We start from the raw sequence: 24924 nt of genomic DNA, 5'->3' as shown, positions 1-24924 counted from the left end.
CGAGAAAGGGGCCCAGGTGGAAGTGGTGGAGGAGCCGCGGTGGCTTCATGGGAGCGAAGGAAGCAGGAACAGCCTGGTCAGAGGAGTCCATAGCCTTGTATCTTGGAATTTCCCTTTCGCTGGTGAAGCCGAATCTAGAGCCTTTTCTTCCCTCTGGGGGAAAACCTCTTCTCCCGCAAAGGGGATACCGTCGTCTAGGAGTTGCAGAGATAAGCCGAGTACATCCGTAGCCAGAAGAGAGGAGCTCGTGGCTACTAGATTAATTAAAAGTGACATGCCATTCAGACCAGCCTTCCTGATTGAACTTTTGTAAACTACATTTCTAACATGTATTGACTCAGGAGGTTGAATACCTAACTAATCAAGGGATATTAGTGCTTTCTTTTTCATTCATCTCAAAAAAATTATTATAATTGTTCTTCCACTTTAACATTACAGAGCATTTTGTGTAGATCATTGACAAAAAATTATAACACAATAAAATGTGAAGAAATCCAATGGGGGTGAACACTTATGATACCCACTGCATGGTTCATAAAGCTTTCATCATTATTGCTTGTATGAAGTGAGATGGGTTGATGACTGTAAAATGAAGAAAAAAGGGGTGTTGGTGAAAAGAGGGGTTTAAGGCCTTGGGTGCAGGTCCTGTTTGGCTTGAATGAATGGAAATCGTGTCATCACTGTGGTGGTAGTGGTGGGGAGAGATCTAGAGCACAAGGGGGGGGGGGGGGGTGAAGAGTATGTGAGTATGTGGGGGGGCTATATGAGGGTCCCAGAGACTTTTCTTCTCTTCTTACATTTACATTTACATTTAAGTCATTTAGCAGACGCTCTTATCCAGAGTGACTTACAAATTGGTGCATTCACCTTATGATATCCAGTGGAACAACCACTTTACAATAGTGCATCTAACTCTTTTTTTTTCTTACTCATCCTCTCCTCTGTCTTATCTAAGCAACACGCAGTGTCATGACAAGGATTAGTATGCAGGATGTGTGGTTTTATAGCAGTGTGTATGCATCATTGTGTAGGTACAATAGGTGTGCATTTGCACATATCTGTACACACATACATATCTCAGTGTCTCCCTCACACATGCTCAGAAGCCTTACAGTACAAATCTCCACAGCATCCAGTCTCTTCATTCTAGTCTCCAGCATGTAGACAGACAGAGACCAAGCAGCACATCATCATGTTGAAGTACTGTATCAAGTATCTGGAAGTGTCAGTAATGTTAAACTGTGCCCATTCTGCTGACTATGTTTGTGTCCTCAAATTCCTACATTACTGGTGAGGACAGCCCAACCGTCTTAGAGTTGGCCAGAGACTTTAAACACAGCACTGATCCACAACTAAGATAGAGAAGGGGAGGGGGGAGAGAGCAAGAGGGGGTATTAATGCTCTGTTTATCCATTCATGTTTTAAAGAGCAGATAGATATCAGTTGTGGATCTAAGTGCCTGCAGCCACAGAAGAGACAGGAACAGACCAGGGCCAAACTCTGTAAACACACTGGTGATGTCATCAATACTCAGAGACAGGGAGGGAGGTGTTCACTAAAGTTCAGTAGCCAGGGAGAAATACCTGATGTCTCCCGTTGGAGAAAACACACACTGGTCACACACACACCGCCCGCCTGCACACACACACTGGCACAACCGGCGCTTTCTACATAAACACACCCCAATCCTATTGTGAAGCCAGATAATAAACCAGAACCGGCAAGTGGTGGGAACACTCCAGACCTAATTGTTTGTCAGCAACTATAATATTTACTGTATTGTATGCCCTTCTTTACCCCACCACACACTCTCTCTCTCTCTCTCTCTCTCTCTCTCTCTCTCTCTCTCTCTCTCTCTCTCTCTCTCTCTCTCTCTCTCTCTCTCTCTCTCTCTCTCTCTCTCTCTCTCTCTCTCTCTCTCTCTCTCTCTCTCTCTCTCTCTCTCTCTCTCTCTCTCTCTCGCTCTCTCTCTCTCTCTCTCTCTCTCTCTCTCTCTCTCTCTCTCTCTCTCTCTCTCTCTCTCTCTCTCTCTCATCAGGAAAGTTTGTTCATGTTTCTAACCCTCTTCAGACCATAGCATGGGTACAGTGACCCTTCTCTCTACTCTCTCTAGGGTCAGTGCTTTTAGCCAAATCTGTCAGGTCCCCTTTGACGCACGTCCGCTTCCTGTACAAGTGAGATTTTTATTGTTCCAAGGGACCCGACTCCAGAATCTCACTACCACAGCCATTTCCTGCTTCCTCTTCGGCAGGAAGTGCTGCTTCGCTTCAGTTTTTTGGGGGGGTCTCAGCAATCAGCATACAAAACTTTGCTTGCGTCAGGCCAAGCCTTGATTTCAAAGAAAGAAAAAAAAATCCTTGAAAAGAAACATAACCTCGCTCACACACTCGCACATTTTGTGTCTCACGGTCCTTGAACCTTTCCTGCCACTCACCCTTGGCAGAATGTCCTGAGTGTGTGTTGGTTTGTGTGGTCAACTGCGACCCCCAGCCATGGTGCTACAGCACATAGACTTCTTCGTTGTTGCAGTAAAAACAGTATGTGTGCAGGTACAGTAGTCACATCGCTAGGCTACAACCCAAATCACTGGGCCCTTAACTGATTTCAGGAATAAAACTAACCTCAGGAATAAAAACATACCTCACTTTAGCAAGTTTGGTAGTTTTGTTTAAAATGCATATGTTATTATAATTCTCTGGTAGTTTTGTAACGTATCTGTAGACCAATATCAAATTTTTACCAGCGAAAAGTTTAACCAAATGTTAACCTCTGAACAAATTTCATAACATAGTTTAAAGAAGCTTTGAAGTAAATTTTTTAAATAAATTCAGCATACAGTGCCTTCAGAAAGCATTCATATTCTACTTGTTGTGCTACAGCCTGAATTCAAAATGGAATAAGTATATTTTTTCTCTCACCCATCTACACTAGGGTTAAACACTTTCAGGGTAATTTTCAAATGTTGCATCCCAAGAATAAATCACTTTTCTCTTGGGTAACCCGGTATTTCTCGCCAAAACCGGAAGTGTTATTCAAAAGCATTATAAAGCATATAAATAGGCCTATGTCTGGATTTGATTAGAGCTTTAATTGAAGATTCAAGTCTGATGCTACCTGAGCCTGATGAACCATATATTAAATACATTTTATGAGCCCTACATTAAAAGGCATTTAATGAGTCCAAGCACAAAAAAGACCAAATGATTGTGCTGTTATGCAATACATATTTGATATAGGCTACTGCACATGACAGAAAAACAAAAGCCCATAGATGTTGCGACTGTAGCTATATGCTCTCTTGGGTAAATAAATTAAACTAGCTCCAGTAGGCTAATCCGATTGAGTATGGACTGTATTAATGTACTGTATTGTATTAAACTGGATTATATGACTGGAATTACACACATTCAAACCATGATAAAGCAGGGAGAGAACATGCCATTCCGGTGCAACACATGCAGCCTACAAAGTTACAAGTATAGGCTAGCAAATGGATTTTAGTTTTGAAATATAATAGGGCCTATTTGTATAATTGGTAGGCTGATGCATATACAGTGCATTCGGAAAGTATTCTGGCATTTTGTTACATTACAGCCTTATTCTAGAATTGATTAAATTGTCATTTTTTTCTCATCAATCTACACACAATACCCCATAATGACGAAGCAAAAACAGATTTTTCTTTTTGCAAATTTACTACAAATAAAAAAACTGAAATATAACATTTACATAAGTATTCAGACCCTTTACTCAGTACTTTGTTAAAGCACCTTTGGCAGCGATTACAGCCTCGAGTCTTCTTGGGTATGACGCTACAAGCTTGCATTGTATTGGCTGTGTGCTTAGGGTCATTGTCCTGTTGGAAGGTGAACCTTCGCTCAAGTCTGAGGTCCTGAGCGCTCTGGAGCAGGTTTTCATCAAGAATCTCTTAGTACTTTTCTCCGTTCATCTTTCCCTCGAGCCTGACTAGTCTCCCAGTCCCTGCGGCTGAATAACATCCCCACAGCATGATGCTGCCACCACCATGCTTCACTGTAGTGATGGTGCCAGGTTTCCTCCAGACATGACACTTGGCATTTAGGCCAAAGAGTTCAATCTTGGTTTTATCAGACCAGAGAATCCTGTTTCTCATAGTCTGAGAGTCCTTTAGGTGCCTTTTGGCAAACTCCAAATGGGCTGTCATGTGCTTTACTGAGGAGTGGATTCCGTCTGACTGTTCCACCATAAAGGCCTGATTGGTAGAGTGCTGCAGAGATGGTTGTCCTTCTGGAAGGTTCTCCCATCTCCACAGAAGAACTCTGGAACTCTGCCAGAGTGACCATCGGGTTCTTGGTCACCTCCCTGACCAAGGCCCTTCTCACCCAATTGCTCACCCTTCTCACCCAATTGCTCAGTTTGGCCGGGCGGCCAGCTCTAGGAAGGGTCTTTGTGGTTTTTAAGAATTATGGAGGCCACTGTGTTCTTGGGGACCTTCAATGCTGCAGAAATGTTTGGGTATTAATAATGATATATTTAATATAAGTAGACATGCACTCATAATTGACTGTAGCCCATATGAAGCACCCACAAGCCACCGGTGGCTGAAAACACAATAATCGTGGGATGAACTAGTGACGAATTTATGGCCAAGGGTGGTCCATTTAAAAAATCATTCCTTCCTCTCTCGTCCCTTGCGCTGCAAGTGTATACTCGTCAGTCTTCATGATACGTCATCAGAAGTGTCCACTTAATTTGAGGGCTGAGGGGATAGGGTGTGTCTTTTAAGTGTTTGGACTGCAGCCTCTGTCTTTATATAACTGTAGCATAAGCTATGCTGCAGCAAATGTAGGCCTATTTGTCACAATAAAACAAAAAGTTCTCATGATGAGATGATAGGTCTACATGAATTCACACCATGCTGTTCATATAAATAATGTATAAGTTACCAGTTATCGGTTTTGGTTGGTAATTCCCGGTAAACCTTGGGAACCGTGTTCCCGTTTTTCAACCCTAATGTACACACAATATCCCATAATGACTAAGTCAAAACATGTTTTTAGAAATGTTTGTAAATGTCTAGAAAATTAAATACAATTTACTCATTTACATAAGTATTCACACCCTTGAGTCAATACTTTGTAGAGCACCTTTGGCAGCGATTACAGCTGTGAGTCTTTCTGGTTAAGTCTCTAAAAGCTTTCTACACCTGGATATTGCAACACTTGCAAAACATTTCAACATTCTTCAAGCTCTGTCAAATTGGTTGATCATTGTTAGATAACCATTTAAAGCTCTTGCCATAGATTTTCAAGTAGATTTAAGTCAAAGCTGTAACTTGGCCACTCAGGAACATTCAGTGTCTTTTTGGTAAGCAACTCCAGTGTAGATTTGGCCTTGTGTTTTAGGTTATTTTCCTGCTGAAAGGTGAATTCATCTCCCAGTGTCTGGTGGAAACTCCCCAGTCCTTAACGATTACAAGCATACACTTAACATGACGCAGCCACCACAATGCTTGAAATTATGGAGAGTGGTACTCAGTAAGGTGTTGTATTGGATTTGCCCTAGCACTTGTATTCAGAACAAAAAGTGAATTGCTTTGCCACGTTTTTTGCAGTATTACTTTAGTGCCATGTTGCAAACAGGATGCATGTTTTGGAATATTTGTATTCTGTACAGACTTCCTTCTTTTCACTCTGTCATTTAGGTTAGTATTGTGGAGTGACTACAATGTTTGTTGATCCATCCTCACTTTTCTCATATCACAGCCATTAAACTCTGTAACTGTTTGAAAGTAAATATTGGCCTCATGGTGAAATCCCTGAGCGGTTTCCTTTCTCTCCGACAACTGAGTTAGGAAGGATGCCTGTATCTTTGTAGTGACTGGGTGTAATGATACATCATCCAAAGTGTAATTAATAACTCAAATTGATATTCAATATCTGCTTTTTAGGTGCCATTTTTAGGTGCCCAATAGGTGCCCTTCTTTGCGAGGCATTGGATAGCCTCCATGGTTATTGTGGTTGAATCTATGTTTGAAATTCACTGCTCGATTGAGGGACCTTACAGATAATTGTAGGTATGGGGTACAGAGATGAGGCAGTCATTCAAAAAACATGTTAAACGCTATTATTGCACACAGAGTCCAGCAAATGTTTACTTTTTAATTTATTTAGGATTGCCATACCAAAGGGGTTGAATATTTAATTACTCAAGACATGTCAGCTTTTTATTTTAAATAAATTTGTCAACTTCTAAAAACATATTTCCACTTTGACAAAATGGGGTATTCTATGTTGGCCAGTGACACAAACCCTCAATTTAATCCACTTTAAATTCAGGCTGTAAGACAATTATATATTTTTTAAGTCAAGGAGTGTGAATACTTTCTGAAGGAACTGTAGATAAAGAGTCATTTTAATGCATGGGTTTTACAGTCCCGTCCATAGAGAGCAGTGGCAGTCTTTGCCGTTTAAGATTATGAGCACAGCCTTACTTTTATTACAGCATATTGGATGACTGTCATTCAAATTCCATTCACCGAGCTCAATTTAGCATCGATAGGTTTAGGCTACTACATGTCACTCAAATCTTCCCTAAACCCATCATATAGTTGCTACAACCTAGCCACAAATTAAAGTTTATAACGTAGGTGCACAGGTCGAGAGACAAATTTAAGTAATCAAGGTGACAGACAGTGACACATTAAATACCGCCTTGCACACTTTTGCGTCCATCTAGCTGATTTAGGGTGAAATCATTCATCCAAACAGTTGCAAACGAGAGTTTCTATTGGACAAATTCTGGTAGGTTTATCCCCATTTTGTTCCATTTAAGAAACTATTCCAAGAAAATCGGTGGAATGAATACACACCTGATTACCTGTACACACAGTTCACTTTCATAGCAGCCACATACAAACAGCATTAAAACTTTGCTCGTTGTATAATTCTTTCACATTTACGCACTCTCCTCCTCTCACCTTTTCCCTTTGCTTGTGGACCTTTCCAAGCCAAACCTTCGTACCAAATCCGCTACACACTGCTTACATCGTTGTCACCATATTAGCTAACGTCATAGTCAACATAGCTACTAGAACTAACGTGTTAGTAAACCTGCCACAATCAAGCAGTACAGTGTACAGCAAGCAGCTTAGCAGTTATACCGGCGGGCCCCAGTTGCAATAAATTAATACAACCGAAAGCTTACCTTGACTTGGAGGAGTTCCAGTGTTGGATAGCCTTAGTTAGCCAGCTAACATAAATAGCAATCCACTCTGTTTGAGCCGGGTGTTTGAGGATGCCTAATTAGCTAGCTAAGTGAAAAGTGGGAAAAAATGACAACCAAATATATCTAGCTCTTTCTGCTGGTGCTGCTGCTGCTTCTCCTTAATTTTTAAGGAAATGAATTTGTACAAAATTGTTCAACTATTGTCTTTCTCTCTCCTGGAGTCAACTACTCACCACATTTTATGCACTACAGTGCTAGCTAGCTGTAATTTATGCTTTCAGTACTAGATTACTTATCTGATACTTTGATTGGGTGGAGAACATGTCAGTTCATGCTGCAAGAGCTCTGATAGGTTGGAGGACGTCCTCCAGGAAGTTGTCATAATTACTGTGTGAGGGGGTGAGAACCATGAGCCTCCTAGGTTTTAAACTGAAGTCAATGTACCCAGAGGAGGACAGACGCTAGCTACCCCTGAGAGTGCTGTTGAGGCTATTGTAGACCTTCATTGCAAAACAGTGTGAATACACTGCATTTATATACTGCTTGCTCTCAAAGTGCAGGAAGTTAACAATCTGTGGCTTAGATTGAATTCAAAGTTGACACAAATGATAAACTAAGCAATGCATTGCAACAAACTACTACAAATATGAAAGACTGCAACACACAGGCAAGTACAATAGCCTACACATGGAGAGGAACCTAAAGGCACATACAGTACCAACCAATACTACTCGCAGTGCTGCCTTAGCTGCAGTCTTCTGGTCCGCAGCTGCTCCCTTCTTCTTAGCAGCCACCGCCTTGGCATCAGTCAACAAGTTCAACTTGAGTGGAGCATGCTATATAAACTCAGCAAAAAAAGAAACGTCATCTCACTGTCAACTGCCGTTTTTTTCAGCAAACTTAACATGAGTAAATATTTGTATGAACATAACAAGACTCAACAACTGAGACATAAACTGAACAAGTTCCACAGACATGTGACTAACAGAAATTGAATAATGTGTCCCTGAACAACAGGGGGGTCAAAATCAAAAGTAACAGTCTGTATCTGGTGTGGCCACCAGCTGCATTAAGTACTGCAGTGCATCTCCTCCTCATGGACTGCACCAAATTTGCCAGTTCTTGCTGTGAGATGTTACCCCACTCTTCCATCAAGTTGCCGGACATTTCTGGGGGGAATGGCCCTAGCCCTCACCCTCTGATCCAACAGGTCCCAGATGTGCTCAATGTGATTGAGATCCGAGCTCTTCGCTGGCCATGGCAGAACACTGACATTCCTGCCTTGCAGGAAATCACACACAGAACCAGCAGTATGGCTGGTGGCATTGTCATGCTGGAGGGTCATGTCAGGATGAGCCTGCAGGAAGGGTACCACATGAGGGAGGAGGATGTCTTCCCTGTAACGCACAGCATTGAGATTGCCTGCAATGACAACAAGCTCAGTCCGATGATTCTGTGACACACCGCCCCAGACCATGACGGACCCTCCACCTCCAAATCGAGCCCGCTCCAGAGTACAGGCCTCGGTGTAACGCTCATTCATTCGACAATAAACGCGAATCCGACCATCACCCCTGGTGAGACAAAACCGCAACTCGTCAGTGAAGAGCACTTTTTGCCGGTCCTGTCTGGTCCAGCGATGGTGGGTTTGTGCCCATAGGCGACGTTGTTACCGGTGATGTCTGGTGAGGACCTGCCTTACAACAGGCCTACAAGCCCTCAGTCCAGCCTCTCTCAGCCTATTGCGGACAGTCTGAGCACTGATGGAGCGATTGTGTGTTCCTGGTGTAACTCGGGCAGTTGTTCTTGCCATCCTGTACCTGTCCCACAGGTGTGATGTTCGGATGTACCGATCCTGTGCAGGTGTTGTTACACGTGGTCTGCCACTGCGAGGACAATCAGCTGTCCGTCCTGTAGCGCTGTCTTAGACGCCTCACAGTACGGACATTGCAATTTATTGCCCTGGCCACATCTGCAGTCCTCGTGCCTTTGGCATGCTGCAAGGAGGCATGATGAGATGCAGATGAGCAGGGACCCTGGGCATCTTTCTTTTGGTGTTTTTCAGAGTCAGTAGAAAGGCCTCTTTAGTGTCCTAAGTTTTCATAACTGTGACCTTAATTTCCTACCGTCTGTAAGCTGTTAGTGTCGTTAACGACGTTCCACAGGTGCATGTTCATTAATTGTTTATGGTTTATTGAACAAGCATGGGAAACAGTGTTTAAACCCTTTACAATGAAGATCTGTGAAGTTATTTTGATTTTACGAATTACTTTTGAAAGACAGGGTCCTGAAAAAGAGACGTTTCTTTTTTTGCTGAATTTATATTAATACCATCTATATGAATCCCGTACACAATAGTGATGGTAGACAGCTCTAGATCTGAATGGTAGGGGTATGTATAAGCTTTGTTCCAGCCCAGCTCATACCTGATTACATATCATAGCCTATCGCTGTGATTCGTTATTTTTTATTTAAGTCAGGTGTTAGAGCTGGACTGGGACAAAACCCTTCACACACTGCTGCTCCTCAGGACTTCCTGCAATGACTGAAACAGACCAAAGCAGGAGAATAGTGTTCCAGGTTGAAACAGCTTACCTAGTTGAGAGGTGAAAAGACTCAAGCACACCCATTGGTTCTGGAATAGACAAGGTGCAAATAAGATTTGCAATTTGGCAACAATAACATGACAGTAAATCTACCTAAAAAACTAATGTGTGAATACCAATTAATTTAAAACTAACCATACCAGGTAGGACTAAATAAGGTTACATAACCTTGCTTACTAGCTATACTAATGATCTGCTGTTCAGAGGGTAACAACAAACAGATCAAAGTCTTCAAGCAGTTGTTGACTCAAGAGAAGATGCTAATCAGTCAATCTCTGAAACCTCACAAAAAGCCAGACCAAAATAATACAGCTAACTAGGGAGTTACAAGTCAAGTAGTTAGGTGAAGTAGGCTAACCCACACCTCAGCCACAAACATTATCAAGAACAATACCTTCACCTTCTTTAAGTTAGCTAGCTAGCAAACTAGACTGTTGGTTTATAAAAGCCAAAGAAAGCTAAACTTGTTTGAATGAATTTCTTATTAATTTAAATGGCTGGACAAATAGACAGCTAGCTAACCAGACTAATGTTGCTAACTATAAGCTAACTAGCTAGATAACAGGTATTGTGTCAATTTAAAACTAGTCCAAGACAGTTCACAGAATTGTCCCCATTTTTTTTGGGGGGGGGGGGGGGGGGGGGTCAATTTATGAATTACTGAATGTAGCTAACATTAAATAGTTAATCCAGAGATTTTTACCTTTGCATCGATTCGACAGTCTCGTCCAAATCATCTGGTCCTGGTGAGTGGCGTGAATCTTGAGACAGACATATGTAGTTCAGTATGATAGTCACATTAGCAGCTAATTAGCATTTCATTTTTGGGGGGTTAAATACAGGCGAATATATTGATGAAAGTCACCTTGACCGAGAGAGATTTACACAGTTATCAAAACGTCAAGCCAGGGTAAGCCTACACGAAACAGCCCTAATTTGAAATGTTTCTAAAATCCCATATGGGAAAAATGTATGGTGGAAAAACTATTGGCAACATTTCTGTGTTTGGCCGCTACGTTTTATGGGTATTATGACTCATACTGTTGTACTCTATTGTTGTTGGTTGCATTGGGCCTAGGCTATTCATTTGTTTTCACTCCATGTTCTAATAAACCCTGAACAGGAAGTGTCTCTATTTACAGGTGCAATGTAATGTAATGCAATCTTTTGTGGGTTAAAATCTGAAGGCCTACAGTACAGTCCAGGGTTGGGATCAATTCAAATTGAAGGGAGTCAATTCAGGAAGTACTGAAATGCCAATGACTTCTCAATAAATTGAAAAGTATAAGCTATTTATTTGATTCGTTTTTTTAATGTCAATCACTTCCTAAGTGACTGCCTTTAATTCGAATTAACCCCATCTCTGACAATAGTCAGAGCAAGACGCTTTTTCTTGTCCCCTTCAAACTCTGACCGTAGACTATAGGCCTAATGGGGGCAGAGAATGCTTTAAAAAGTAATTGACAAAGCGGTGTAAGCAGGATGGAGTGTTTGTGCAGTATAACGGTTTTATCAGCGTGAAACACTCACAGGAATTCCGGTTTGGGATTGTCCATCCAATTCCTGCGTTCCACAGGAAGCTCTGGATAAAAAGCAACTGAAAAACGCCCAAAGGCATTTCATTTCTCTCCAGTCGGTTCACGGGGAGCATCTAAACATTAACCGTTGAGGTTTTATTCTAAGAAAAAACCGTGGGTACGAGCTAAAAATAAATTGCAACGATGGAAGAGTCCACTAAACTGGCTGTCAAATGGTTGGAGTTGGTTCCCATGGCAGCATCTGCTCAGCGTGCGCGAGACGCACCACCACATGACTTCATACTGAGGGGGTAAGAAGAGTTTTTTTCGTTTATCTTAACTCATATTTTGATTAACTTTTGGAGAAAAAAAACGTATTTACTATACTTATGTAAGATGTTTTAATTGTGTTGACGAAACAACGTTGGCTATTGAGCCATCTTCTAGGCCTACTGGCAGTATTAAAAAGGACACTCAGTTTAATATTAGACATGTATAGCCTAACCTTACTTACAACTCAGATATGACAAATCATTGCCACGTCATTGGGACCCGTTTCGATCAAGCCACAGCCGACCACGACCAAGGGCACGAAACGGAATAGCTTTATGATATGCTATGAGCATTTATAGGCCTGTCTAAATGAAAATTACCTTTTCGTCGTGGGTGTGGCACAATGGCGGGGTTGGAGGGGATGTAGCCTATACTTGAGAAAATGGCTTAAGACATTGGGATATGATAGGCCTTCATGGTATTAATTGAATGCGCTCCCAAGCATTGTGCTAGTCAGCTCATTGCAAAAATATATATTTATTAATGTCTGAGAATGTGGTATGCTACAACAACAATTAGCCTACATTTAACAATCTATTTAGAAAGGTGGCATATTTCAACTAAATGTATCACATTTGATGAGAAAATTCCCACTAGGCACTGGTTGAATCAACGTGATTCCACCTAATGAAATTATGTTGAACCAACCTGAATTAGACGTTGAATTGAGGTCTCTGCCCAGTTGGTTGTCATTTTCCCTGGTAGGCCTAGGCTATCAATAGCTCTGCTATAAATTGACAACAAAATATGAATGTGGATGATGCTATTTTTAGGACCTGTTACAGGCTACAGTAGTCCAGGATTTTCAAAAGACGCCCAAACCATATTATCTTTATCCAATGCAACTCCAGCTTCTTTCACTCTTGGCCACGGTAGTGCTTGTAATAAATAGCCTACAAATAAATTCAAGTGAAATCTCTGTGTAGTAACGTAACGCGGGGAGTCCCCCCTCGACCCGTCGCTGTTGCGAGATACCCAGCTGGCTCGAGCCGGAGGGGGTGCTGCCGCGGGTACCCCCCATGCGCACTTTGACAGTTAGTAGGTTTGTAGGCTACTCACGGAGACCGAACCTGCATCTGGACTGACAGAGAGATATTACTACAAGGCTATAACACAAGACGACTCACAGGGAAACGCTCACTAGGCTACTAACTAGCACAGCGAGTGGATTTGACCGAGGTTTTCCGTTTTGCTAGACATTTTACATTTTGGACAAGGGAACAGTGCGTTGCTACTTAGCTGCACATGGAATAGTTGTACGTTTAAAAGTGAAAACGAATATCACTTAATTTCACTAAATTACAAGGAGCACATTGGAATTACTATATCAGACTTGTAAGTTGCACGTTTTCAATTCATTTGAGCCCATTACGCACATTAATTATATAGCCAATGCGTACGATCCGCTCACTTTTATTTTTGATATGATCATATCAATGATATAATTTCTATAGGCTAAGCTTGTTATACTTTGTGACTATTATTAATATTGGTAACTTTTGCATTATGTTGTAGGCTACTGAGAATAAGTGGGTATACGTGTATGTGCGTGCGTGTGTGTATGCGAGAGTGAGATAGAAAGAAGAGCAAGAGCATCTCTCGCTCTGAGGCAAGTTTGCGGTGTGTAGTGTAATGATGAAAGTATTGTAAAACACTGCCGTCTGTTGGCCACTGTAAGAAATGTGTCGCATGTGCCGCATGTGCCAACTGCTTAATTATATAATGATGCATTGACTAGACCAGTGTTGCCCTAGCACTTAACAGCTGATTCAAGTAACCAACTTTGCTAGGGCAAAAAACAAAACGTCCACCCAGGGTAGGCCCCAGGACCGACTTTGGGAAACCCTGGACTAGACCAGGGCAATGAGGGCATGTTCCATCCATTGAGTGTTGGGATAGCTGTTGTTTACTTTGAATACCAAGCTCATTAGCAGCAATAACAATATTTTAATATCTCAACTAGATCAATATTTACCTGAGTTCACAGCCTCGTCTCATAGACTAGATGTAACATAGTAAACGTAAATCCTGGACACTCAAATTAGTAAAATATGTTAGATGTGGTAACCCTTTAGCTAACCCTTCCCCTAACCTTAACCTTCTTAGCTAACCCTTCCCCTAACCTTAACCCTTTAACCTAACTCCTAAATTTAACCCTAACACCTAGCCTAGATTACATTAGCCAACTAGCTAATGTTAGCCACCTAGCTAGATTCGTAACATATCAAATGTTTTGCAAATTCGTAACATATAATACAAATTGTAATTTGGAACATTTCATATGAAATGGCCGATGGACAGCCACAAATGAATACAGATCACATGAAACGTAATATATCACATTAAATGGAGTGTCTTGAATTTACGTACAGAATAATACGAAATACTCTGAGTCCAGGTTGGAGTTCAGAGGATTTGAGCAATTAACCCATTTATCGGTCCAGGTGAAGCTGTTTGGTTTGGCCAGGTCTGATTTGAGTACTGTGTTCTCGGCTGGGGAGAGTTCTGGTTAGATCGTGCTATGTGTGAACTGAAGATGAACTCAGTGTGAACTGTGTGTGTTTTAGGGCTCCATGCAGTCAGGGAAGATACACAGCATGTCTCAGTCAGAGTCAATGGCATTGGTTTATGATTCTGCCAGTGTCAAATCCCCACCTCATGCACTCTCACAAAACCCCTGGGGTATGACATGAGGTATGACATCTCTTAGGTAATCCATTCAGGAAGATAGAGGTGTGTGCTCTTCATCTTACAACCCACACACTTTATCTGAACATGGAAATGGCAGTGACTTTTGACCTACCCTTATCCTGCCCACCCTTCCCATTTTTATATTTGAGTAATTTAGCAGACACTCATATCCAGAGAGTGCATACATTTTTCATTTATTTTCCCCTGTACTGGTACTGAGAATTGAACCCACAACCCTGGTGTTTTTTGCATATCCCAACTCCGACCGGGGAGTGGGGTCATGGCCAGGGTCTGCTAATATCAACAGCAACCCTGGAGCAATTAGGGTTTAGAGCCTTGCTCAAGGGCACATGGACAGATTTTTCACCATGTCGGCTCGGGGATTCAAACTAGCAACCTTTCGGTTACTGGCCCGATGCTCTAAAGCAGGGCTGGGCAACTCCAGTCCGAGGGACTGATTGGTGTCACACTTTTTCTCAATCCCTAGCAAACACAGCTGATTAATCAAATTGCATTCTAAACTGAGGATCATGATTAGGTGGTTATTGGAGTAAGGTGTGTTAGCTGGAGCTGGGGGAAAACTGACACCAATCAGGCCCTCAAGGACTGGAACTGCCCACCCCTGCTCTAAACGCTAGGCTACCTGCCTTCCCCTACCATCCCCTCTCTATCTTTCCACAGGGGAGGAACCCTCAGACACAGATGTGGTAGTCTCTTCCCCCACCCAACCCACCGTCCATAACCCCTCCTTGTGCCCGACCTTGGTAACCCCCCGACAGGCACGTTGTGTTGTAAGCTGATCCCCCTGTCTGAAGCCATTAGGGAGATATCCTCCATACAGGGATTCACAGAGCCTCACTCCTCAGACTTACACTTAGACAGATAGACAGCCCCCAGCCACTATCATCGTCTGTCTGTCTTTCTGTCTGTCAGCATGGACCTCTGCCTAGGTGGGGTCACCTGGGGCACAGCAAAGAGAAGGGGGGTGGAAGGGGGGCACTGAGATATTGGAGTATGGGGTAAAGGGACATTGTTTTTATGGGTCTTTATTGCCTAAAAGTCTTTCCTATATGGTGCTTTATCACCTGTGGAGGTGAGTGTCATGTTGTGTCTGTTGTGCAGGGAGAGTGAACCCAGGCATTGGCTGCTTGGCTTAATATGTTTCTATTAGAGAGGATAATGTCTGTAGAAATAGATTGTATGAAACGAACAAGGTTGTAGGTTCAATTACGTGTTGATATCATCCACCTATATCTCAGCCAGAGGTTGTTACATGTACTATATATTCCCTGTGGGAGTATGACTCCGTCTATTGGCAGCAGTAGCCAGTTTCACAACCTTACATTTAACTACAATCTAATCATCGGCAACACAGCTGCTGGCTATGATGTTCTCAAACCACACCAGGCACTTTGTCAGGCAGCAAGGCTGTGATAGCTGCACACCTTAAGGTCTTCTTTGATACTTAAAATTTGCACTTTATCTACTCTAAAGATAAGAGCAGACTGGAGCTATGCTGTACTGTACTATTGCTGTGGCGATTTGTGAATGAACCCAAGCTGAGTACGGTTTGCGTGTTTGCTCTCTGGGCATGGAGCCAATAGAGGATCAGAGAGACATTCACGCTGTCAGCCAGGGCTTAGCGGCACCTCCAGCCTAACTCTGTCTATGTCCCAAATGGCACCCTGTTACCTATATAGTGCACTACTTTTGACCAGGGCTCATAGGGCTCTGGTCAAAACTAAAGTATGGGTGACATTTGCAACGCAGACTAACTCTTTGTTCCCTGTCAGGCTAGCCGCTAGCACAAGGCTAAGAGCAATCCCCAAGGGTAACATTAGTGTTATGCTATTGGCTAGAACCAGAACCAAGGCCCTGGCCTATATAGGATCAACTCCAGGTCAGCATTGCATCCCAAATGGCAGCCTATTCCCTATATAGTGCACTACATTTGACCTGAGTCCTATGAGCCCTGGTCAAAAGTAGTGCACTATATAGGGAATAGGGTGCCATTTGGGATGTTACCCAGGTTAACTGTAGTGCCATCTTGGAGGCTAAATCAAAATTCAGAGTTAGAGTACCCCCAGCTCTTCTGAAGGTTAACCAAACTCCTGCTATAGTTCTCCACCAATCTAACAGAGTGGAAAGGGAGCTAGGAAGAGATTATGGGACAGAGCTGGAGGTAGACCTATCTTCACTTTATGTTCTCAGAGACGGTTCAGTCCACCCTGGCCTCACACGTGATCTGTCTCTTTGCTTGTGTACATACATGCGCGTTATGTGTATGCATGTGTGTGTGTGTGTGTGTCGTCTTGGTATGGGTATCTGTGTGTGTGTGGTTCAATAGACAATATAACAGAGCTATAATAATGTCCAGGGTTTTAGGGTGGATAAGGGGTTCAGATAAAACCACTAAACCAGCTGTGGGCCTCATCATCCAGACCACCCTGTTGGCTCCATGGCTGTCCCAAATGGCACCCTATTCTCTACATAGGGTTCTGGTCAATAGTAGTGTACTATTTTCCCTGGTCAAAAGTAATGCATTATATAGGAAATAGGGTGGCATTTGGGGGACACCACATGATGCCACCTTTCTCCCTGGGTCCTGGCTGTGGTGGGGAGTGACAGGTAAACAGCCCTCTAATGACAGGTCATCATCCAGGGACCGTAGGGGTGCAGTGTCGGAGGAGTCCACAGGATGTTGGTTAGCAGGGAACAATAACCCAGCAGAGAGAGCATGGTCAATGTTTACACCCACTCACACACACACACGCACACACACAACCTACCGCTCCGAGCACCCGACAAACAATCTAGCTCAGACACTCAGCATGAAGCACAAACATGGCTCAAAATATCTTTACAGTCGGTAGCAAACAGTTTTCTGAGCGGAGGAGGTATAGTAACCGCCAACGTGCTAAATCTGGTTACTGCACCCCCTTACTGCTTGCTACCTGTTGTCTGAACTCATTCACTTTTACGACAGCCATGTTTAAAATCACCCACCAGGGAAGCACAATCAAATCTATTTTAAACAAAACTCATAAAATCGGGGGATCGTTATATAAATAAATGGGTTGATTACGTTAAGCTTTTCAAGATGAAGGGCTCTGCCATTCATACAAAGAGCTGTGGTAGGGAAACTGGAGTCACGTAACAAACGAAAGAGAAAGTACATAGCTATATATTATGAATACAGTGAAAATATGAGGGTTAAAGGGTTAAATATTTTCCCGGTATTTTACAAATGTTTCGTCCCGAGAATAAATCACTTTTCTCCTGGGTAACCCGGTATTTCTCGCCAAAACCGGAAGTGTTATTCAAAAGCATTATAAAGCATATAAATAAACCTATGTCTGGATTTGATTAGAGCTTTGAAGATTCAGGCCTGATGCTACCTGAGCCTGATGAACCATATATTAAATACATTTTATGAGCATTTTATGACCCAAAAAAGCCCAAATGATTGTGCTGTTATCCAATGCATATATGATATATGTTACTGCATATTACACATGACAGAAAAACATAAAAGCCTATAGATGTAGCTAGCTATATGCTCTCTTGGGTAAATTAATTAAACTAGCTCCAGTAGGCTTATTTATTTGAGTGTGGACTATATTACTGTGTGGTGCAAATAAATAATAAGTACTGTATTGTATTTTACTGGATTATATGACTGGAATTACACACAATGTTCAATCCATGATAAAGCAGGGAGAGAACATGCGATTCTGGTGTAGCACATGCGGCCTAAAAAGTTACAAGTATAAGCTAGCAAATGGATTTTAGTTTTGAAACATAAGGCCTATTTGTATAATTAGTAGGCTGACGCATACATACCTTTCAGAACATTTCCCCTAATGTTATTAGCCTACTTCCTCTTTCTCTCTCTGTTGTCGCTTCATTCCTTCCTCGCTTTCAACAGTTAAATTAAATAAGTTTTGTTGTCCTTATCTCCATCATTCTAATGACATCTTTGAATAATATTGGACTAGAATTAGATGCAGAAGGCTTTCACTTCTCTTCACGAACATTGAATGGTTATGGGTCTGAATAAATAACTGCTATAGCCTACCACCATCGCGTGTTCACTCTTCTTTCAAACTACACATGAGTTGTTCTGTTGGTTGCTGTATTTAACATTCAACAAACAAGAGCTTCCGTCCCTCTTCGAATAGTCTATTGGTATAAGAAATTATGTTCAGCAAGCTATTCTAGTCTAGCTTTTCCTGCATGGGACTCCAAGAGCTAAGGAGCCTTATTTAAGGAGAGAGATGATGAGATGATAGGTCTACATGCATTGTGAACTATGCTCCATACTGAGATGGGCTGTCTATCCCCACCCTGAGCGTTGATGATTCATCATGCAGAGGCCATAGAATAAGGCTGTAACCTAACAAAATGTGGAAAAAGTTAAGGAGTCTGAATACTTTCCGAAGGCACTGTATAATTTAACAGTTCACTTTTCACGCCATGCTGTTCATATAAATAATTTATTATAATTTGCTGGTTTGTCATCGTTATTTATCCCGGGAAAAGGAAGTGGTTTTGGGCAGTAAATCTCGGTAACCGGGTTCCCGCCATTCAACCCTAGTGTAAATGTTGAACGAGTCATTTGCTGTCAAGTTAAATGAATGTCAGTGCTGGTATGTTAATCACTGGCACATTTCTTATTATACAGAGCGAGTCGTACTGTTTGTCTGAGTCTCTGACTAACTCTCTCTCTTTCTGTGTGTGTCCACCTCTACCCCATTCCATTACAACATTTTAGGCCAGAATTCAATCCGATCGTCCCTTTTTGGCTATGCACCATTTAAAGGTGATGTTACCGCAGTCGCAGAGATGGCATTCAAATTAAACGATGCAGATGTTGGCTCAATTAGAAATGTCAACAGCGCAACAACGTGGATCTTCCGGATTGAATCCTGGCCTTATTTTAGTAACAGAGCTACACTCTCCACTGCAGATTCAACCTCATCATAGTATTAAAACAGTATGTACATCATCTGTTTTAACTTAAAGTATTACATAACCCATTGATCTTTATGTTACACTATCACTCCAGAACTTGATTTGAGGTTCAAAGTCAAGCAGTAAGTATGTAATTTGTCAGCGTGCTCAAGCCTACCTGCCCTTTAAAGTGAATTGTTTATGACCAAGGTGTGGTAGATGGGGGTTGGAGACTGGGCTCTGACACTATTTAATGTCCTCATCTAATGGTCTAATGCTGTCAGGGTAGCTCTGGGTGAAGCTCTAGTGGAGAGTAGGCGTGTTAACCCCAGTGTCCATGGCCACCTAATCATCCCCAGCTTCCAATTGGCTCATTCATCCCCATTCCTCTCCCCTGTAACTAGTCCCTAGGTTGTTCTTGTAACTAAGATTGTGTTCTCAGTCAACTTACATGGTGAAATGAGGTATACAAATAAGAGGGGAGGGAGAGGGGGACGAGGAGGGTGGTTTGAGTGTTCTCACTGACATGACACAGCTGACAGTATGACAGACTCATTCTGACGAATGAATGCTATCTTAAGTGGCCCATATTCTGCTACAGAAATGTTTTCTGGAATGTTGTGGGAACTGATATGTGGAGTGTTGTTAGGAGATGGATTCTGTTTGAGTGTTTATAAATGGGGGTAACACTTAAGCCTTCCACATCAGCAATGAGAGTGGAGAAGTAAGCTAGTACTGTCTCTGATGTGAGAACTCAGTGAACTTCTTTCTATCATGGTTTCTCTAAAAGGTTAGATGTTGATATGACTGACTGGGATTCAAACCCGGATCTTCTGTGCATCACAAGTGGACTGAAAACGTCAAGTGGAAATGCATGAAAAGAGTAAACAGAAGTTACTCTTCACTTTCTGAACCCTAACCTCTATGTTTGTCCCTCTCTGTGTACCTACAGGTAGTTGGCATCCTCCTCCTAGAAGTCTAAAACAAGGGGCTCTAACATCAGAGAGAGAGAGACACAGCCACAGCCCTTCTCCCCTTCCCCTCATCCTCCTTTCTTCTCCCATTGGACAGAGAGAGAGCGAGGGAAAGAGCGAGTGAAAGTGAGAAAGAAGAGGGAGACATGTACCAAACACTCCTCCTCTCCTCCTCGCTCTTCATCCTCCATGTGACGGCCACTCCACAGTTCCACGGTCACCACGGGTAACAGCTCCCTCATTCCATTTCCTGTGTTTGTTATTGGCCATCACCCATTATTGGTCCCTGGGATAGCTCGGTTACATGGGCCTCTAGCTTCAGTTACACACCAATCATTTACGGAGTTAATTGGGGGCTATATATTTAGAATGGTTATTTGCTTCACTTGGCATTCTCACCCTGAGTAAATGTATACTGATTGTCCAGATAACAGTTAAACATTTACGACGGTGACATGTTGTATTAGACCTATGTCAACTCTAAGGAGATGCAGGTTCTTTGAGATCTCAGTTGATTTGGCCAAATTAGAAAACAAACTACAACCCTTACAAAAGATCAAAGGGTGATGAAAGGTTCGAGGTGACTCAACTCAAGACAGGTTCAGTGGCGATAACATTGGCCAGTCAGCATCAATTACATGTCAGTTAACTGCCACTGACACAGAGACCTCGAGGTCACGTTATCAACTGAGGGTTAAAATGCTTGACGGACTGATTAGTTCTCAGACTGGTTAAGAGAGACCACCACAGCAGGTTTTAAACCCAGTCTCAAATTGTCCCCTGACACAGCACATTCTATATGTGAATGCTTCAGAGGTAATCGAGCGTAAGTGGTGTAATTTCACATTTTAAACCATTACGATTCCTGTCAGTAATTTCACTTCCAACATTAAGTAAATTGTTAATTTGATGTTAAAGAATTATGATTATGTTGAATTTCATGACTTTGAGTGTAGCTAGCTGTTAAACCTAACACAGTGACAGACTGATGAGAGCAGAGACAGTCCTAATTTAATATAATATATGCCATTTAGCAGATGCTTTTAACAGTCAAGCATGCATTACTTTTTTACATATGGGTGGTCCCAGGAATCAGACCCACAGTTCTCATATGTTCCAAAGAATACCTCACTAGTCTCTACCTGTGTGAGTGATCTCACCTGTGTGTTCCTACGTGTGTGTTGCAGGAGGAGGGTGTGTGGCAGAGATATTCATCACAGCAGTGTCATCATGACGACAGAGTCATTCGTCCAGCCCGTTCACAAACCCTACATCACCCTGTGTCAGGGGCACCGCCTCTGTAGCACCTACAAGTAAGTGACACAGCCATGACTCTCATGACCACTACTGTTGCTATCCCTGTCAATATCGCTATCGCTGTCAATATCGCTGTCAATATCTCTATCGCTGTCACTGTCAATACCGCTGTCAATATCGGCATCGCTGTCAATATCGCTGTCGATGTCTCTATCGTTATCAATATCTCGATCGCTGTCACTATCGCTATCGTTGTCAATCTCTTTCGCTATCACTGTCAATATCGCTAACAATATCACTGTTAATATTGCTATCACTGTCAATATCACATCAATATCTCTATCACTATCGCTGTCATTATCTCTATCGCTGTCAATATTGCTATCACTGTCAATATCGCTATCAATATCTCGATCGCTGTCAATATCGCTATCGTTGTCAATATCTCTTTCACTATCACTGTCAATATCGCTGTCAATATCACTGTCAATATCGCTATCACTGTCAATATCGCTAACAATATCACTGTTAATATTGCTATCACTGTCAATATCTCTATCACTATCGCTGTCATTATCTCTATCGCTGTCATTATCGCTGTCATTATCTCTATCGCTGTCAATATCACTGTCATTATCTCTATCTCTGTCAATATCGCTGTCGATGTCGCTATCACTGTCAATATCTCTATCGCTATCAATATCTCGACCGCTGTCAATATCGCTATCGTTGTATATCTCTTTCACTATCACTGTCAATATCGATATCGCTGTCAATATCACTATCACTGTTAATATTGCTATCACTGTCAATATCGCTGTCATTATCTCTATCGCTATCGCTGTCATTATCTCTATCACTGTCAATATCACTGTCAATATTTCTATCGCTGTCTATCGCTATCGCTATCAATATCTCGTTTGCTGTCAATATCGCTATCGTTGTCAATATCGCTATCGCTGTCAATATCGATATCACTGTCAATATCTCTATCGATGTCACTATCGCTATCGCTACTGTCGATATCGCTGTCAATAACACTATCACTGTTAATATTGCTATCACTGTCAATATCACTATCAATATCTCTATCGCTGTCATTATCTCTATCACTGTCATTATCTCTATCGCTGTCAATATCTCTATCGCTATCAATATCTTGATCGCTGTCAATATCGCTATCGTTGTCAATTTCTTTCGCTATCACTGTCAATATCGCTGTCAATATCACTGTCAATATCGCTATCACTGTCAATATCGCTAACAATATCACTATCACTGTTAATATTGCTATCACTGTCAATATCTCTATCACTATCAATGTCATTATCTCTATCGCTGTCATTATCGCTGTCATTATCTCTATCGCTGTCAATATCACTGTCATTATCTCTATCGCTGTCAATATCGCTGTCGATGTCGCTATCGCTATCACTGTCAATATCTCTATCGCTATCAATATCTCGATCGCTGTCAATATCGCTATCGTTGTCTATCTCTTTCACTATCACTGTCAATATCGATATCGCTGTCAATATCACTATCGCTGTCAATATCGCTAACAATATCACTATCACTGTTAATATTGCTATCACTGTCAATATCGCTGTCATTATCTCTATCGCTGTCATTATCTCTATCACTGTCAATATCACTGTCAATATTTCTATCGCTGTCAATATCTCTATCGTTATCAATATCGCTATCGCTATCAATATCTCGTTTGCTGTCAATATCGCTATTGTTGTCAATATCGCTATCGATGTCGCTATCACTGTCAATATCTCTATCGCTATCAATATCTCGACCGCTGTCAATATCGCTATCGTTGTCTATCTCTTTCACTATCACTGTCAATATCGATATCGCTGTCAATATCACTATCGCTGTCAATATCGCTAACAATATCACTATCACTGTTAATATTGCTATCACTGTCAATATCGCTGTCATTATCTCTATCGCTGTCATTATCTCTATCACTGTCAATATCACTGTCAATATTTCTATCGCTGTCAATATCTCTATCGTTATCAATATCGCTATCGCTATCAATATCTCGTTTGCTGTCAATATCGCTATTGTTGTCAATATCGCTATCGCTGTCAATATCGATATCACTGTCAATATCTCTATCGATGTCACTATTGCTGTCAATATCGCTAACAATATCACTATCACTGTTAATATTGCTATCACTGTCAATATCACTATCAATATCTCTATCGCTGTCATTATCTCTATCGCTGTCATTATCTCATTCACTATCACTGTCATTATCTCTATCACTGTCAATATCTCTATCACTATCAATATCTTGATCGCTGTCAATATCGCTATCGTTGTCAATCTCTTTCGCTATCACTGTCGATATCGCTATTGCTGTCAATATCGCTAACAATATCACTATCACTGTCAATATCACATCAATATCTCTATCACTATCGCTGTCATTATCTCTATCGCTGTCAATATCACTGTCATTATCTCTATCGCTTTGCTGTCATTATCTCTATCACTGTCAATATCTATCGCTATCAATATCTCGATCGCTGTCAATATCGTTGTCAATATCTCTTTCAATATCACTGTCAATATCGCTGTCAATATCTCGATCGCTGTCAATATCGCTATCGTTGTCAATATCTCTTTCACTATCGCTATCACTGTCGATATCGCTATTGCTGTCAATATCGCTAACAATATCACTATCACTGTCAATATCACATCAATATCTCTATCACTGTCATTATCTCTATCGCTGTCAATATCACTGTCATTATCTCTATCGCTTCGCTGTCATTATCTCTATCACTGTCAATATCTATCGCTATCAATATCTCGATCGCTGTCAATATCGTTGTCAATATCTCTTTCAATATCACTGTCAATATCGCTGTCAATATCTCGATCGCTGTCAATATCGCTATCGTTGTCAATATCTCTGTCACTATCACTGTCAATATCGCTATCACTGTCACTATCGCTATCACTGTCGATATTGCTATTGCTGTCAATATCGCTGTCAATATCACTATCACTGTTAATATTGCTATCCCTGTCATATCTCTATCACTATCGCTGTCATTATCTCTATCGCTGTCATTATCTCTATCGCTGTCAATATCACTGTCATTATCTCTATCGCTGTCAATATCGATGTTGCTATCACTGTCAATATCTCTATCGCTATCAATATCTCGATCGCTGTCAATATCGCTATCGTTGTCAATATCTCTTTCACTATCACTGTCAATATCGCTGTCAATATCACTATCGCTATTGCTGTCAATATCGCTAACAATATCACTATCACTGTTAATATTGCTATCACTGTCAATATCGCTGTCATTATCTATATCGCTGTCATTATCTCTATCACTGTCA

At 41.6% G+C, this 24924-nt stretch overlaps 1 protein-coding gene and 1 long non-coding RNA gene across 2 annotated transcripts in view; one reads left to right on the top strand and one right to left on the bottom strand.

Annotated features, from left to right (window-relative positions):
• LOC139544206 (uncharacterized) overlaps nt 1-11476 on the bottom strand; it is a 29130-nt gene extending 17654 nt beyond the window's left edge. Inside the window, exons 1-3 of the long non-coding RNA XR_011668829.1 lie at nt 11343-11476; nt 10516-10573; nt 9802-9841 (exon numbers count right to left, since the gene is read on the bottom strand). This is a non-coding gene — a long non-coding RNA (uncharacterized lncRNA). The remainder of the gene's footprint in view (nt 1-9801; nt 9842-10515; nt 10574-11342) is intronic.
• Nucleotides 11477-11503: 27 nt separating this feature from the next.
• Nucleotides 11504-24924, top strand: part of egfl7 (EGF-like-domain, multiple 7) — a 28432-nt gene continuing 15011 nt past the window's right edge. The window contains exons 1-3 of the mRNA XM_071351071.1: nt 11504-11640; nt 20259-20506; nt 21468-21593. Coding sequence (XP_071207172.1) covers nt 20427-20506; nt 21468-21593 — 206 coding nt within the window. The 5' untranslated portion in view covers nt 11504-11640; nt 20259-20426. The remainder of the gene's footprint in view (nt 11641-20258; nt 20507-21467; nt 21594-24924) is intronic.

This window comes from Salvelinus alpinus, chromosome 18 (assembly GCF_045679555.1).
Source record: "Salvelinus alpinus chromosome 18, SLU_Salpinus.1, whole genome shotgun sequence".
Classification (NCBI taxonomy): domain Eukaryota; kingdom Metazoa; phylum Chordata; class Actinopteri; order Salmoniformes; family Salmonidae; genus Salvelinus; species Salvelinus alpinus.
This window is presented reverse-complemented; position numbering and strand designations above follow the sequence as displayed.